The sequence below is a fragment of the Dendrobates tinctorius genome, unplaced genomic scaffold (genome assembly GCF_039654945.1).
Source record: "Dendrobates tinctorius isolate UK_male_01 unplaced genomic scaffold, ASM3965494v1 ptg000151l, whole genome shotgun sequence".
NCBI classification, from domain to species: Eukaryota; Metazoa; Chordata; class Amphibia; order Anura; family Dendrobatidae; genus Dendrobates; species Dendrobates tinctorius.
Window position 1 is genome coordinate 11,958,786 of NW_027361818.1, and position 17,600 is coordinate 11,976,385.

The 17,600-nt window shown below is 42.4% G+C and overlaps 1 protein-coding gene across 2 annotated transcripts in view; it reads left to right on the top strand.

Annotated features, from left to right (window-relative positions):
- The first annotated feature begins 1,005 nt into the window (after nucleotides 1-1,005).
- The window catches only part of LOC141050256 (uncharacterized), a 34,443-nt gene continuing 17,848 nt past the window's right edge, over nucleotides 1,006-17,600 (top strand). Inside the window, exons 1-4 of one of the 2 annotated variants that reach the window (XM_073547132.1) lie at nucleotides 1,006-1,166; nucleotides 9,704-9,743; nucleotides 10,395-10,516; nucleotides 10,612-10,639. In XM_073547132.1, coding sequence (XP_073403233.1) covers nucleotides 9,734-9,743; nucleotides 10,395-10,516; nucleotides 10,612-10,639 — 160 coding nt within the window. In that variant the 5' untranslated portion in view covers nucleotides 1,006-1,166; nucleotides 9,704-9,733. The remainder of the gene's footprint in view (nucleotides 1,167-9,703; nucleotides 9,744-10,394; nucleotides 10,517-10,611; nucleotides 10,640-17,600) is intronic. The other variant, XM_073547133.1, reaches the window with a different exon arrangement.

Consider the following 17,600-nt stretch of genomic DNA (forward strand, 5'->3'; position numbering starts at 1 on the left):
ACTAGCCAAGGTTATTAAATGAGTTTTTTTCCCACCAGAGGTCACATAGGCACAGAAAGGAGCTATTCCAAATGATATGGTCCAAAATATATAAATGGTTAGATGTCACAAGTGAATGTTTTCTTTTCCCATGAGTTACAGAAGGGAGACTAACTCTGTGAGCATTCTTGCAAAGAAAACCATGCCTGACCATAACGAGAGGAGAATTGTCATCCTAGTAGTAGACTTGTTCATTTATGTAGACGTCACTCTTCAGTGTGCTTCATCCATTTTTGGTAGATATTTCAGTGGGCTTTTTGAGGAAAGGCCAAAGACCGCATACAGTTGGACAGAAAACATGAATGAAGAGTCTGGATGAGTTCCTTGTCGAGGAGCATACCTAAGACATCAGTGTTACAATTGACACATGGTAGGTGGTGAACCTTCTTCATAAGATTATCTTGACACCTTTTCCATTACTGATTGCGATAAATATTGCATGAATCATAGTAATAGTTATAATAACATTCAGCAGCAGCTGCTATCCTTCTTGTTAATGGTTTCCAACCAAGAAAGCTTGTTTTTCGATACCATAGTGGGACTTGTTACACACAGCAGAATGGATTGTCAGAGGCTGTACAATGTTTCATTGAGTTTGCATATTGGAAATGCTGTATTTTCATAGAGAAGATAATATCTCCATAATTCAACGTCTTGTGGAGACTCACAATTTCTTTCAGATTTATGTGGATCCCTGCAGAATCTATTAGAAAAAAAACCCTGCACTCCAAGGTAAGCCTGGGTTCTACAAAGGTGGAGTTTTCTTTTGTTATATCATGCAGTTTCTGCAGCGTCTATTTTAGGATGCGTTAATGCTGTGGACTTGAATATTTTTTGTAATCTGGGTGCTGGAGATTATTTATTATGTAATCTATCATTATCTTATCACATTATTACAGTTGGCATCTCGCCCATTATTCCGAGCTGAGAATGTAGCTCACCACTCCCATTCATTATGGAGGTTTCATAACTTGTCTTGTTCTTACGTCTGAAATCTTCATCATGAGAAAACATTTGAAGGAGTTGGTTATTCCACAGTCGCTGGAAATTCGACTTCTCCGCCTCATTCAGTCATCCTTCTCCCTGGAGCAGAAGAAGAACAAGACTGGACCAGATCTTGACCATTGGTGAGTGGATATTTTCTAATGTAGTGATCAACCTGAATGTGACCTAGTGTCATCGAGAGGGTCGGGGCTCAGCATAGTATGGTATGGGTTAGTATAGTGTTTTGGAGCAAGTAAGGTGATCTTTATCAGATGCTGAAAGTATATTTGCAATAAATGATGCTTTGTGACCTCAGAAGTCTCACAAAGTTGACCATTAACCATTGATCAGGGAGTATGGACCACTTATACAATCACATCATCTACTGTAGGCCAATGAGTAAGAGAGATAGTATGAACTCACAGACTCATAAAGCCCTCTATATTCTCCCGATGGGTCCAATAATAGAGTAAAAGAGATGTTCCCAATAATCTGTGCTCTTCAAAGAGCTTTCTCCCTGGAATTGTAACAGATTACAATTTGCAGAAGACCAATATCCTACAAACACAGCCTAGTGGCAAGTAAAAGGAGATTCCATTTTATTGTCCACAAAGGTTGAAGGTTATTCTACTCACTTCCATCTGAAAATGGAATTAGAGGAAGCCTAACTTTCCATCCCTTCTCTCTCTGGATGCAGAGGACCTCCACTCTCCAAATATATGCAGTGGGTATGGAGTAGTCCATATTACAATATTACAGAACCATAATAACCTGACATCATATATCATATTTCTTTTTTTAAGCTGTATAGAACATTGCAGTGGACTATGGAATAAAATACAGGAATATCTGCTAAAAGTATAAACACTTTCAGCCATGCCCATGACTGTATATAATACAATTTCTAAATAAGTGACACAATTTTAAAGACTGCGCCTCACATTGTTAAAAATGGCATTCAGAAAGTGTATTTGTTCCGCAGATGCTTCACCTAAATTACCTCAAAATGGAATGAAAAATAAATTTTTTCAACAAAAATGTGATATGTGATTGAAAGAGTAACCACCATTTATTTATCTACAGTATAACAAACAGGCAATACATGCATGTGTTTTGGGTGTCTAAGGGTCCCGTTACACATAGCGACGCTCCAGCGATCCCGACAATCATACGACCTGGTAGGGATCGCTGGTACATCGCTAAGAGGTCGCTAGTAGTGTTGAGCATTCCGATACCGCAAATATCGGGTATCGGCCGATAATCGCTGTATCGGAATTCCGATACCGAGTACCGATATTTTTTCAATATCGGATACTGGAATCGGAATTTCCCATAATGCTATGAGCCACTGTTGTGGCTGTGATTGGCTGCTGAAATGATGTCATCATGATGCGCGGTCTGTGCGCATCATGATGCGCGGTCTGTGCCGACTGCGGGGGGTCTGTACGGGCCTCTCGGGGGCCTGTGCCGGCTGTTGGTGGTCTGTGCCAGCTGCCGGGGGCCTGTGCTGGGTGCCAGTGGTCTGTACGGGCCTCTCGGGGGCCTGTGCCGGCTGTCGGTGGTCTGTGCCGGCTGCCGGTGGTCTGTACTGGCCTCTCGGGGGCCTGTGCCGGCTGTTGGTGGTCTGTGCGGGCCTGCCGGGGGTCTTGTGTGTATGCAGGCATCGTCCGTTGGGACTACAAGTCCCATCGGGCGATGCCTGCTACAATGACAGTGATTGACACATTAGCCAATGATGGGACAGTAGTAGTCCCATCATCCGGCTAATGTGTTGAATGTAAAAAAAAAAAAAAGAAACATACTACATAGATATTACATTCATACAACATACATACTACATACTACATTCATACAACATACATACATACTACAAACATGCTACATATATACTACATTCATACAACATACATATATACTGCATACTATATACAGTTGTGGCCAAAAGTATTGACACCCCTGCAATTCTGTCAGATAATACTCAGTTTCTTCCTGAAAATGATTGCAAACACAAATTCTTTGGTATTATTATCTTCATTTAATTTGTCTTAAATGAAAAAACACAAAAGAGAATGAAGCAAAAAGCAAAACATTGATCATTTCACACAAAACTCCAAAAAATGGGCCAGACAAAAGTATTGGCACCCTCAGCCTAATACTCGGTTGCACAACTTTTAGCCAAAATAACTGCAACCAACCGCTTCCGGTAACCATCAGTGAGTTTCTTACAATTCTCTGCTGGAATTTTAGACCATTCTTCTTTGGCAAACTTCTCCAGGTCCCTGATATTTGAAGGGTGCCTTCTCCAAACTGCCATTTTAAGATCTCTCCACAGGTGTTCTATGGGATTCAGGTCTGGACTTATTGCTGGCCACCTTAGAAGTCTCCAGTGCTTTCTCTCAAACCATTTTCTAGTGCTTTTTGAAGTGTGTTTTGGGTCATTGTCCTGCTGGAAGACCCATAACCTCTGAGGGAGACCCAGCTTTCTCACACTGGGCCCTACATTATGCTGCAAAATTTGTTGGTAGTCTTCAGACTTCATAATGCCATGCACACGGTCAAGCAGTCCAGTGCCAGATACAGCAAAGCAACCCCAAAACATCAGGGAACCTCCACCATGTTTGACTGTAGGGACCGTGTTCTTTTCTTTGAATGCCTCTTTTTTTCTCCAGTAAACTCTATGTTGATGCCTTTGCCCAAAAAGCTCTACTTTTGTCTCATCTGACCAGAGAACATTCTTCCAAAACGTTTTAGGCTTTTTCAGGTAAGTTTTGGCAAACTCCAGCCTGGCTTTTTTATGTCTCGGGGTAAGAAGTGGGGTCTTCCTGGGTCTCCTACCTTACAGTCCCTTTACATTCAGACGCCGACGGATAGTATGGGTTGACACTGTTGTACCCTCGGACTGCAGGGCAGCGTGAACTTGTTTGGATGTTAGTCGACGTTCTTTATCCAACATCCGCACAATCTTGCATTGAAATCTCTTGTCAATTTTTCTTTTCCGTCCACATCTAGGGAGGTTAGCCACAGTGCCATGGGCTTTAAATTTCTTGATGACACTGCGCACGGTAGACACAGGAACATTCAGGTCTTTGGAGATGGACTTGTAGCCTTGAGATTGCTCATGCTTCCTCACAATTCGGTTTCTCAAGTCCTCAGACAGTTCTTTGGTCTTCTTCCTATTCTCCATGCTCAATGTGGTACACACAAGGACACAGGACAGAGGTTGAGTCAACTTTAATCCAGGTCAACTGGCTGCAAGTGTGATTTAGTTATTGCCAACACCTGTTAGGTGCCACAGGTAAGTTACAGGTGCTGTTAATTACACAAATTAGAGAAGCATCACATGATTTTTCGAACAGTGCCAATACTTTTGTCCACCCCGCCCGCACACACAGACACGCACAGTGTCCGCCCACGCACCGCCCACACTCTTCCCCCCTCCCGAAAGGGTTTTTTTTAATTCCGATATTTCTGTCTCATTGACTTTAATGGGACTTCCGGTAGCGGAATCGGAATCGGCGATACCCGATACTTTTTTGTGTATCGGGCCGATCTATTCCGATCCGATACTTTTGAATATCGGATGGTATCGCTCAACCCTAGTCGCTAGTAAGCTGCCAAACAGGCAGATCTACTCAACGACGCAGCAACGATATGGTGATCCATATAACGACCTCGGCGGTCGTTGGGACCTTGTCACAAAGCAGCTATTCTGATGACTCAGACCTTGAAACGCGTGCTTCAGCGTTGCCTTTTCCACACCCCTCTGCTCCGATTGGTGGCCACTACTGCACTATCACTACGCAGTTTGCTTCAGCGTCCCTGTCTGAGTCGCTAGTGCGCTATTTATTCGTGGATCCACAGTCACTGACATGGGGACACGCGATTATTATAACTGTACATGTTAAATGTTATGATTGCATATCATTGATAGCTGACCTTTTAAAGGAAACGCTACAAAGATCCTAATTTGAGACCACCAATCGGAGCTGAGGGGGGTTGAAAAGACAAAGCAAAATCACGCCTGCGTCTCTGAGTTCTGAGGTCGCTCGTCGTTGTTATGGCATCAAACACAGCGATGCGCGCTGGCCAGCGGGACACCAACGATCAAAGAATGGCCTAGGACATGCGAGCATGATCAGCGATATCCTGCGGGGGGGGCGGTCGCTGCTATGTGTCACACGTAGCGAGATCGCTGGCGACGTCGCTGTTGCGTCACAAAACCTGTGACGTTTCAGCGATCTCGCTAACGTTCTCTCTATGTGTGAAGTACCCTTAACAGCTGCAAGACATGGACACATGGCAAGGCTCTCAAAGGAAAGATGTTGTGGAGACAATGGGGTCAGCGGGTGCTCTAGTGCACTAGCCAAAACTACATGGACCAGGGCTCATCCCACCAAACACTCGCTCTCCTTTTACGGTGGGCATAATACTACTCAGACAATACAGGGTGAGGATAAAACAGCGTGGCAATACTTCATTGAACCATGAACAGGCAAATAACACATGGAACAGTGTCAGAAAAAATGACAGAGTCTCACCCTTCTGCTTCAAGGGCGGACTTCTCCATCTGTGTCATGCACAGAGAGGAGATAGCAACAAAAAGCTTAGGAAGCTGACAGTCCATTGATGTACAAGGCCAGGTGACTTGAGTGTCACAACCTGGCATCTCAAACATATGCATGGAGACAGGTGACCAGTGGGTCCCATTCCTGTTTTTTCCACACATATCCAAGGGGCTCAGGCAACCGGTTGGTCCAAATCCTGACTACTCCAAACGTATCTATGGGTTCAGGGATGGTCAATGGAGCAGATCTGTATTATTTCAGGCGGGGCAGTGGTCCCCTAAGCTGGCATACTGTAGAATGTCAACTCTGTGTCCCTCCTGATGGAACCATGGTGCTTTTACAGCTGTTTTGTAGAGTGTTCCTGGCTGTGCATTTGTAAAGGGACTCTGGTTCTTTGGATCTCTGGATGTCTGCATGTATCTTATTACAGAGGCATATCACCTTTTTATAGTTCACAACTGTTTTTCAAGCCATTATTCACAGGTCAAGCGGAAGGGGTAATGAGATTAACTCACATTGTTTAATTATTGTTTATTCTTCAATGTTTGCAAGTCAACAAACTACATGGCCTGGTATAATGTATAATAACCATGTCAGCAAATATCATTGCTCAGTGACCCCGCGTCCCTGTTTTGCAAAGAAAACAGTACAATAAACTGAAGGAGCTGATATAAGAGGTAAATATTAACCATTCATAAATATACAAATATGAAATTAACCTACAAGAAGAGTCAACATTTCAGACTCTTGACCAACCAATGAAAAAAGCACACAAATTCAAAAGTCAACATATAGATAACAGTCTATTTACTGAAAATAGATGTCTGGTTAATTAAGATAAAATGCTGTGTCGTCACAGATGTGTTATTTGTGGCATGTCATAGTTGCCCAGCTCTCAAGGTGCCAAATTAGCAGAAAGCCCCATAAGGGAGAACATTGAGCTTCGTTTTACTTATAGAATTTAAAACTTTTTCTTTGAAAAGTATACTTTAAAAAATGAGATAAAGTTTTTGCGGTTTTGAAATGGAAAGAAAAACAGCAATGCCAAGTTGTTTTCTTGGATTGTGATTTTACAGCCTTTACCATGTAGCATAAATAACATGTCAATTAGTGATGAGCGAATACATTCAGCACTTTCTGCTAATCACATGAATAGTACAGTATTCAGACTATTCAAGTAATTAGGTATTTGCCTCGGTATATTTGAGTGACCGGCCCAGCATGTTTGGCGCTTTATTTTCAGCCAATGAACATGCAGGGCTGGCTTGCCAATCACAGTAATGCCAGCGTCATCTTTGGTGTGGCATTGGCTAGCCTTCCAGCATCATAGGGACTGTTTAAAGGCAGCCGGCGCCATCTTGTGCACATTGCAGTAGGAAACAAAGTAGGGAGAGCGTAGTTTCAGCGTAGGGAGAGTGATAGGAGGTTATAGTGAGCACTATTTATTACCAAAAAGCTCTTTAAAGAGCTGAAGACTGTCAAGATTACTTGTTTTTGTTTGTTAGGTGGGGATTTAGTAGGGAGAGATTTAAAAGGAGGGAGGGAGGGTGGGTGAAAGGCCAGCACCTGGGTGATCTCATCATTGCAAGTCCATGCTGCAGCTCTCTGCTATTTTCCACTTTAAATGCCTAACATTTGTCCAGCAGTTGTGCGACTGGCACAATCTGGGTAGAGATCATGGTACATTAGCAGGGGCAATAATCTTCATTACTCCGCTGTTGGCGTTTGTCTGCAAGGGAATTGTCAGGGAGTATAAGATTCACCATTGCACAATGGGACAAGTGACTTATGTCTGATTGCTTTTCATTCCTTTTATGTAAGACCAGATGAACTAATAGAAGCAATTCTGCAATTATTATTAGTATTATTTTTTTACTCTTATTTTACCGCATATTATAAATGATAACGTTTATGCAGATTAATGCACTTCAAATGATTCCAAATTTATATTGTTATTTTGTTTTACTGTTTCTGCTCAGTAAGGCCGGTTTCACATTTGCGCTTTATGGCGCTGCGACGGCCTGCGCACGGCCGCCGCTAAGCCCTGCCCCCTGCCGGCTCCCTGCCTGCCCCATCCGGTCATCGCCGCCTACTAGCGCACATGGACGCTTGTGATCTGCGCACCCTATCTTTAGCATAGGGTGTGTAGATCGTGCGCTGGCCATGCGCTGCGCACTTTTGAAGGTGCGCTCGTGTGCGCCGAACGCAGCATGTTAAGTGCAAATGTGAAACCGGCCTAACTGAAAAGCTGCAGTCACTAATGACGTAATTTTGGTCTACGTGTGTTTATTTGATGACTTTTTATTTCGCTTTTTGAAGTAATGTATTAAAAAAACAGGAATTCTGTCATATTGTTTTCTTTCTTTATGTGGTTTAAACAGTAGGAACATTGTTGTGAACATCTTATAATATAGGCTATAACTATATTACACACTATGCAATTAGAAAAAAATCATTTTTTTTACTTTAAAGTTTTATTTTATACTTTTATAAAGAAGATTTTTCCTTTTTTCCTTTCTTTACTCAGTCTCAATAAGGCGGTTAGACACCCAGTCGTCTTCTCGCTGGTATATTACACTGCTATGATTCAGTAATGACTCTGTCCATTATGACTATACCAGACCCAAGTTCATGTTTCTCTTTTGGGGTCTTGTTCATGTCTTATTCTAAAAGCCCCGTCACACACAGCGAGATCGCTAGCGAGATCACTGATTTTGTGACGTCACAGCGATTTCACCAGCGATATCGCTGTGTGTGACAGGCATCAGCCACCACCCCCCCCCTGCCGGGTATCGCTGATCATGCAGGAATGTCCTGGGCCATTTTTTGATCGTTGGTCTCCTGCTGGCCAGCGCGCATCGCTGCGTGTGACAGCGGGAGACCAACGATCAGCGACGCTGGGAGCTGGTATCCAATGTAAATATCAGGTAGCTAAGCGCGCGCATCACTTAGTTACCCGCTGTGTACCTTAGATACCAGCGCTGTTCCCGGCGGCTGGTGCTGACCGCGGCTGTGATTCTGCTCTCCTGCCCTGCCAGCAGGAGAGAAGAATGAATAAAATCCCGACATGGGATTTCCCCTCCTTTTCATAACCAACCAGATGAAACTTACAGCTGGGGGCTGCGACCCTCAGCTGTCGGCTTCAGCCAGGTTGGTTGTGAAGAATAGAGGGGTCCCCAGGTTGTTTTTTTTATTATTTAAATAAATAATTTTAAAAAACGGTGTGGGGTCCCCCTTATTTTTGACAACCAACCTGACTAAAGCCGACAGCTGAGGGCTGCTATTCTTAGGCTGGTAAGGGGCAATTGATCTTGGCCCCCCAGGCTAAAAACAGCAGCCCCCAGCTGCCCAGAAAAGGCGCATCTGTTAGATGCGCCTAATCTGGAGCTTTGCCCGGTTCTTCCCACTGTCCTTTAGTGGTGGCAAGTGGGGTAAAAAGGGGTTAATGGCACCTTTCTATTATAAGGTGCCATTAAGCCCGGATTAGTAATGGAGAGGTGTCAATAAGACAACGATCCATTACTAATCCTACAGTAAAGAAAGGGTTAAATAAACACACACAATAAGAATAAATTATTTTAATGAAGTAATACAACAAACACATTTTTACAATCTTTATTATACAGGTAATTCCTTTAGCGAAGCCCTCGATCTTCTGCAAAAAAAAGGGAAAATAATAAAACAAATCTATAATTACCTGTCCGGCGCTCAGTCACGTCCCACGGCGTAAATCCATCGCGGGGGTTAATACATTTACAGCCGGAACGCTGCTATTACAACGGCTCCAGACTGTAAGTGACTGGGGAATGAATGGAGCAGAGCGCTGACACAGTGATGAGCGGTGACGTCACCGCTAGTTACTGTGCAGGCTCCGGCTGCTCCATTCATTCCCCAGCAATCATGTAGCGATGCACCAGCGATCCTGACAAGGTCGTATCATTGTTGGGCTCGCCGGTGCATCGTTTAGTGTGACGGCACCCTTAGGATAGGCCATGAATATTCTGTTTGTGGGGGACCACCTTTCAGCAATCCCTCCAATCAGCTACATGAAAATGCATCTCTGTATCGATCTGTATATTACATTTTTCTCTAAACTGATCCCTTTATTTCACAAGGTAGAAGCTGCTGAGCACTGACAAGCCGCAATGACAAGCGGTAAGTTAACATTATGATATCTATTAAAATGGAAGTTGCTCATCTTGGTTAAAGGGGATTTGTCATGAGGTTTTTGCTACCTAATGTGAGAACAGCATGATATAGAGGCAGAAGTCCTGATTCCAGTGATGTGTCACTTATTGTGCTGCTTGATGTACTTTTAATAAAATCAATGTTTCATCTGCAGAAAATTATCACTAGAGGTCTAGAAAGCCTGCTCCCAGGTGGGTCAACCATGCCCCCAAAACCATTTGGAATTTTCTGCCTATGCACAATATTCAAAGATAATTGGCAGTCAGCTGTGTGGTCAGGGTTATACAGAGCTCAGCATTCAGAGAGCTGCAGCTGAAAAAGCTAATAAATCAAAACTTGAAGCATTCAGTAAAGTAAGTGACACATAACTGGAATCAGAGTCTGCTGCTCCCATATCAGATCAGATAATAGCCTGGTGACAGAATGATACAAAAAAGTGGTTTTGCCTACTAGGAGCAAATGGATGTATGTCGTATTAGACAGAGATGTCAGCCTTGGAGAACCTCTGAAGAAGCCACAAGTTCAGTGGTGATACGTTGGGACTATTCCTTGCTCTTATTACACGCTATGCATGTTTGTCACTTCTCTTTTTAAGACTTTTCTTTTTGCATTTTACAGACTATGAATCTCCTCCTGTCCAAACCCAATCCCAACCCCAATGGCAGTCTGCTGACCCCTTCCATAATATGCCCGCTCCATCCACAGCCTCTGTGCCCCGCGAACTGGAAAACCTTACAAAGGTCAGAAATCTCTGGACCCAGAAGTCCACCATTTGTCTTGTACGAATATTAGATTGGAGTAATCCATGTAATTATTTATCACGTATTTATTGCAGGTGCAAGAAATTATATTTAAAGACGAAGGTAAAATAGCGGCATAGTGTTATAATTTACAATAACTCTTTTCTGGAGCTTCTGAAATGTATATTAATAAGAAGTAAACACAGGAAAGTTTACAAGTGGCTTCTTATTGAAAATTCCCTCCATTCTCAACAACTGAGGGCTTTTAATGATATTGGTCGCTGCTGGTTCCCTAAAGGTCTCAGCCACCTCTGTAGTCTACCAGGAGTGGGACAATTTCATAGTCAAGGAGTGAGGATCTGCCAGTCCATTTCTATACAAGAGCTGCTGAGTCGCTGGAAGATCCGTTCAGCTTCAGTGCCACTGAGCGGCCGCCATGCGGTAAAGGAAGAGGAGTCTCAGCTAGCAGCTTCTGAGGGCGTTCAGTCCAGTTATGCTGCTGGTCTAAGCTGTCAATCATGAGGAGAGCACTGCCCCCTTTTATTGCATGAAATAAGTATTTGATACAATAAAAAAAACAGAACTTAATATTTGGTCCAGAAACCTTTGTTTGTAATTACATTGGTCAGATGTTTCCTGTTCGTCTTGAGCAAGTTTGTACACACTGCAGCAGGGATTTTGGCCCCCTCCTCCATACAGATCTTCTCCAGATCTTTCAGGTTTTGGGGCTGTCGCTGGGTAACATTGAGTTTCAGCTCCCTCGAAAGATTTTCAATTGGGATCAGGTCTGGAGACTGGCTAGGCCACTCCAGGACCTTGAAATGCTGCTCTTTAGTTGCCCTGCCTGTGTGTTTTGGCCCATTGTCATGCTGTAAGAGCCAGCCATGACCCATCTTCAATGCTCTTACTGAGGGCAGGAGGTTGTTTGCCAAAATCTTGTGATACATGACCCTATCCATTCTCTCTTCAATACAGTGCAGTCATCCTGTCCCCTTTGTAGAAAAGCACTACCTAAATATGATGTTTCCCCCACCATGCCTCACAGTTGGGATGGTGTTCTTGGGGTTGTACTCATCCTTTTTCTTCATCCAAACATGGCGAGTGGAGTAGATACCAAAAAGTTCTATTTTGCTCTCATCTGACCGCATGACTTTCTCCCATGCTTCTCTGGATTATCCAGTTGGTTATTGGCGAACTTCAAATGGGCGAGGACATGTGCTGGTGTGAGCAAGTGGACCTTGCATGGCCTGCAGGCGTTTAATCCATGGCGGCATAATGTGCTACTAATGGCAATGTTTGAGACTGTGGTCCCAGCTCTCTTCAGGTCATCGATCAGGTCCTCCCATGTAGCTCTGGGCTGATTCCTGACCTTCATCGGAATCATTCTTAACCCATGAGGCAAGGTCTTGCATGAAGCCACAGAATGAACAAGACTGACGGTCATCTTGTGTTTCTTTCATTTTCTAATATTTATGCCAACAGTTGTTGCCTACTCACCCAAGCTGCTTGCCTAATGTTCTGTAGCCCATCCCAGCTTTGTGCAGGTCTAAAATGTTGTCCCTGGTGTTCTTAGACAGCTCTTTGCTCTTGGCCATGGTGGAGAAGTTGGAGTGTTATTGATTGAGTTTGAGGACTGGTGTCTTTTATACAGGTAACGAGTTCAAAAAGGTGCAAATAATCCAGGAAATAATTGCAGAATAGGAGGCTTCTTGAAGTAAAAAAATAACAGTTTGTCAGCGCCGGGATTTTTTTCTCTAATCACCAACCTCGGGTAAAGCTCATTTAGAGCTTCTCTTACCTAGGATCCTAGGAATGGAGACGAAAGAAAAAGACACAGGAGGCTTGTCTTTCCAGTTAATCTCTCTCCTTTATTAAGATGGGTACTTCTTTTATAGGATCATAAAAGAGGAAATAGACAAATATAGACAATTTCCGTAATATTATGTAACAATTGCGAAATGGTGGATAGTTGGCAAAAACAACAGTTATATAACAGATATGACAAAATGATATATTATGTGTTTAATTGGGGATGATGGGAATATGGCACTTCCTTGATATCAATTTAACAATTCATGGAACTGCATCCGGTAATACTAATAGGCCAGAATACTTGGCCTTGACATTTTAGACATTATTCTAAGAAAAGAGAGAATTTTGGAACTGACCACTTGGCAGAATTTCTAACCACGTAGACAGATGATAACAATTAAAATAGTGTCATGGGTTACAAGTTGTTTTTCAGTTATTTTTCTGGTCTATAGAAACTAAGATTAACCATTTCTTTGACAACTCCCCTCTTTTTATCATTCTGTCTACCTACCTCTATCTATCCTTGCCTTTATCCAAGGCCTGCAAGATAACCCTACTTCACAAAATACACGGCTTGCCCTATGTATATCATGGGATACCAGTCCTGCTGCGTATCCATTCAGGTTATACCTGGAAATCAGACCTTCTTTCCCTACCTCTGTTCTACTTATTGCCCTATCTCAGAGGAATACAGATTTTATTGAGGGAAGTTAGGTCTATTTTGTGAGTAACGTGTTAACGAGACATAGTAAATTCATAATTATGGTAATATATTGTAACATATATTTTGATATATTAATATGTATATATATATTTTATATTGGTAATTGTTAATCATTTAATCATTTGAAGTCCATAATGCATGTAATCTTCATCGTTGTAGTTCTTCCTGAAGTTCTTCTCTTTATCTTTGTTCAGACCAGTGGTTTTCCACAATGCATACAATCAGCCAAGTCCACTGACGTTTGCTTGTTGCAGAATATACATTTACGCTGAACAGTGGTTATAAAGGTTGTCATCACTTGTGTCTGATTGATTCCTGAATTGGCCTCAATTTTGGCACTACCTTTACCTGGAAAACATTTACAATTAGAACCAAGAATTTTCTTTATGAGCAAAACAAATAGTCTTATCATTACAGCAATAACCAATATTACAAAAACTGCTTGAATTAAAAAAATGAATTATTCCTGATATCCATCCACCTATCCCCTTAAACAGATTTAAAGGATTTAACCATGCGAGCCATTCAGGAAAGGGCAAATCTTCTAAGGCATTAACCTTTCGTATTCCTTCCTTGATCAGCCTGGCTTGTTCTATATCATGAGTAACTCTCATCAATCCAGATGGATCGATATAGTGACAGCATGCGGGTCCTACTACCTGACAGAATCCCCCTTGAGATGCCGTAAGATAGTCAAGCACCATAGAATGTTGATTAGTTATAACTATGAGCTGTCTCATATAAGCAGATTCTACATTAATGGCATCAAATAGATACTCTGTCACATTATCAAAAATATCACCCAATTCTTCTATCATCTGTGCATTTCTTAAAGTTCCGAACATAACTCCCAAAGGACCAGTAAGAACCATCCCTGTCTTAAGGTACCATGGGGTATGCATTAGATGCTTAGGTGGCTGGGGTGAGGGTGCACTGCGTTTCGCTATCATGTGACCAGGAACATTTTTATAAGGAAAGTCATTCTCATTCCATACCCAGGTGGCTGGCTCTAATTTAGCTAGTGTACATGCACCTTCAGCTCCTTTTGGAATCCATCTATATGCATTACTTCCACAGACTACATAAACTCCTTTTGGTAATTCAAACTGAAATTCATTAAGGAAAGCTATCGCTATTGAAACCAACCGGGTAGTGTCAGTATAAAGGCACCAGGAATCATCTAAATCTGTAGTAACTGCCCTATAATATCGTAATGGTTGGCATTCCGGTTCTGTATTGAGGCTTATAGACATTTCAGCTGCTCCATCTCCATACTGACCTTCTCTGGTTTCTTCATCTACATGAACCGCCTCTCTTGCAGTGCACTGTGTTGTATTGCCATAAAGGAATGAATGATTCCTTGTCCAATTAGTATCATGTAGGAATCGTTCCAAACACACCTGGTCACTGCAAATTTGTTTATCTCCCAGAGAAAAGGGAGTTTTTACTGCAAAGCTAAGTTTTAGCTCCTGATCGGGCACTTTCCCTATATAATTTTTATCAGTAGCCTTGTTTCCCCAGTTTCCATCATATTCCTTAAATTCGAATAGATTGATCGGTCGTTTATCTACAGGTTCCTGTCTCCTAGTGAGATTTATTTGAAACCATGGCTGCATTGTCCAACCTGTAATAGGCAAGGCAGCAGAAGTCTGACTCTGTTGTTCAGCCAGATTAAGGGCCCACATTTCCCAACACCCTCCCCTGAACAGCTCCTCCTCTGTTAGTGGAGTTACAAAATATGGCATAGTTTTTGCAGCAATGGGGGCATGAGAACAAATCCAACAATTGGATAAATTTCGGACCTGGGCAATATAGCTATGGTACTGGACAAATTTATTAGCCCACTGTTTTGATACATCACTATCCCATGGTTCAAAAACATCATTATCTTTTTTACATTGCATAGACGACATCACAGTGAGGACCAAGAATGGATAGTACTTCCCAAATTCCATCCTTCTTAGTTTCTGTGGAACTTCTTGCAGTGAGAAGCGTGAATCCAGGTGGTTTTTCCCTCCAGTATAACAGATGTAGGCGTGGTCAGCTGGACCTGGTAGGGTCCTTCAAAGCGAGGATCCAGACTTTTCCTTAGATGCTTTCGTGTCACCACCCAATCTCCAGGCTTAAGATCATGTGAGCCTGATAAGGAGGACGGATCTGGAAGGGAACTGAAAACACGCGCATGAATTTGCTGTAACACCTGCTGTAACGCGCCTACATAGGCCGTCATATTTGAATGAGAGGCCTGCATCTGCTGGGGAAAGTACAATCCTGTCTTGGGAGGGCTCCCAAACAACACTTCATATGGACTTAAACTTGTCTTTCGGTTGGGAGTTACCCTAGCAGTGTACAACGCAATGGGAAGACACTCAGTCCATGGTTTACCTGTCTCTGCCATTGCCTTTTGAATTTTCAATTTCAGTGTACCATTTAACCTTTCCACCCTGCCACTACTCTGAGGGTGATAGGGAGTATGGAAAGATTGTTCTATCCCTAAGGCTCGAGTGATTCCTTGGCACACCTGTGAAGTAAAGTGACTACCTCGGTCACTTTCGATTACCTCTGGTACTCCAAATCTGCAAACAACTTCTGATATCAACTTTTTAACCACAGTACGTGCATTTGCATGAGCACAAGGCCATGCTTCTGGCCAATTTGAGAAAAGATCCACACATACCAGCACGTATTCATAGTTGCCTACCCTTGGAAGCTGAATGAAATCAATCTGCAGTCGCTGAAAAGGGTACAATGGCCTCGGGGTGCACTTTAGTGGCACCTTTACTGTTTTTCCCACATTGTGGCATGCGCAGATTACACATCCCTGCACGAATTTTGCAGCAGCATAATGGAACCCTAGAATCATAGAATCGTAGAGTTGGAAGGGACCTCCTGGGCCATCTGGTCCAACCCCCTGCTCAAAGCAGGATTCGCTAAATCATCCCAGTTAGATGTCTGTCCAGCCTCTGTTTGAAGACTTCCATTGAAGGAGAACTCACCACTTCTCGTGGCAGCCTGTTCCACTCATTGATCACTCTAACTGTCAAAAAGTTTTTTCTAATATCTAATCTGTGTCTCCTCCCATTCAGTTTCATCCCATTGCTTCTAGTCTTTCCTTGTGCAAATGAGAATAAAGTTGATCCTTCTACAATGTGACAGCCCTTTAGATATTTGTAGACAGCTATTAAGTCTCCTCTCAGTCTTCTCTTTTGCAAACTAAACATTCCCAAATCCTGCAACCTTTCCTCATAAGACAGGGTTTGCAGACCGGTCACCATTCTGGTCGCTCTTTTCTGAACTTGCTCCAGTTTGTTGATGTCTTTTTTAAAATGTGGTGCCCAAAATTGGACACAATATTCCAGATGAGGTCTGACCAAAGAGGAGTAGAGGGAAATAATTACTTCACGTGATCTAGACTGTATGCTTCTGTTAATACATCCTAGAATTGCATTTGCCTTTTTTGCTGCTGCATCACACTGTTGACTCATATTCAGTCTGTGATCTATTAGTATACCCAAGTCTTTTTCACATGTGCTGTCACTTAGCCCTATTCCTCCCATTCTATATATGCTTTTTTCATTTTTATTGCCCAGATGTAGTACTTTGCATTTCTCCCTGTTAAAAACCATTCTGTTAGTTGCTGCCCACTTCTCCAGTTTATTTAAATCTTTTTGAATCCTCTCTCTCTCTTCTCTAGTATTAGCTATCCCTCCTAGCTTTGTGTCATCAGCAAATTTAATCAGTTTACCCTCAATTCCTTCATCTAAATCGTTGATAAAGATGTTGAACAATACAGGGCCCAGGACAGAGCCCTGTGGTACCCCACTTGAGACATTCTTCCAACTGGATGTGCAGCCATTTACGACCACTCTTTGGGTCCGATCACTAAGCCAGTTATGAATCCACCTAACAGTTGCCTTGTCCATTCCATACTTAGTCATTTTTTCAATAAGGATTGTATGAGAGACTTTGTCAAATGCTTTGCTGAAGTCAAGATATACTATATCTACAGCATTTCCTTGATCCACCCAATCAGTAATACCATCATAGAAGGAAATTAAATTAGTCTGACATGACTTATTAGTTACAAACCCATGCTGACTCTGTTTAATCACTTCATTCTTATCCAGGTATTGACATACATGTTGTTTAATAATTTGTTCAAAGATCTTTCCTGGTATAGAAGTCAGACTCACCGGCCTATAGTTGCCTGGGTCCACCTTCTTCCCCTTTTTGAAGATAGGAACAACATTTGCTCTTCTCCAGTCTTCTGGCACTTCTCCTGTTCTCCAAGAATTTTCAAAGATTATGGAGAGGGGTTCAAAAATTTCTTCTGCTATCTCCTTCAGTACTCTGGGGTGTAATTCATCTGGACCTGGAGACTTGAATTCATTTAGGCTAGCTAAGTGTTTCCTCACTATCTTTCTGTTTATAGATATCCTGGATTCTTCTATTCCCTTAATAGGACAGTGAAGAACAGTTGATGTTACATTTCCTTTCTGAGAGAAAACAGATGCAAAATAGGAATTTAAAAGTTCAGCCTTCTCAACA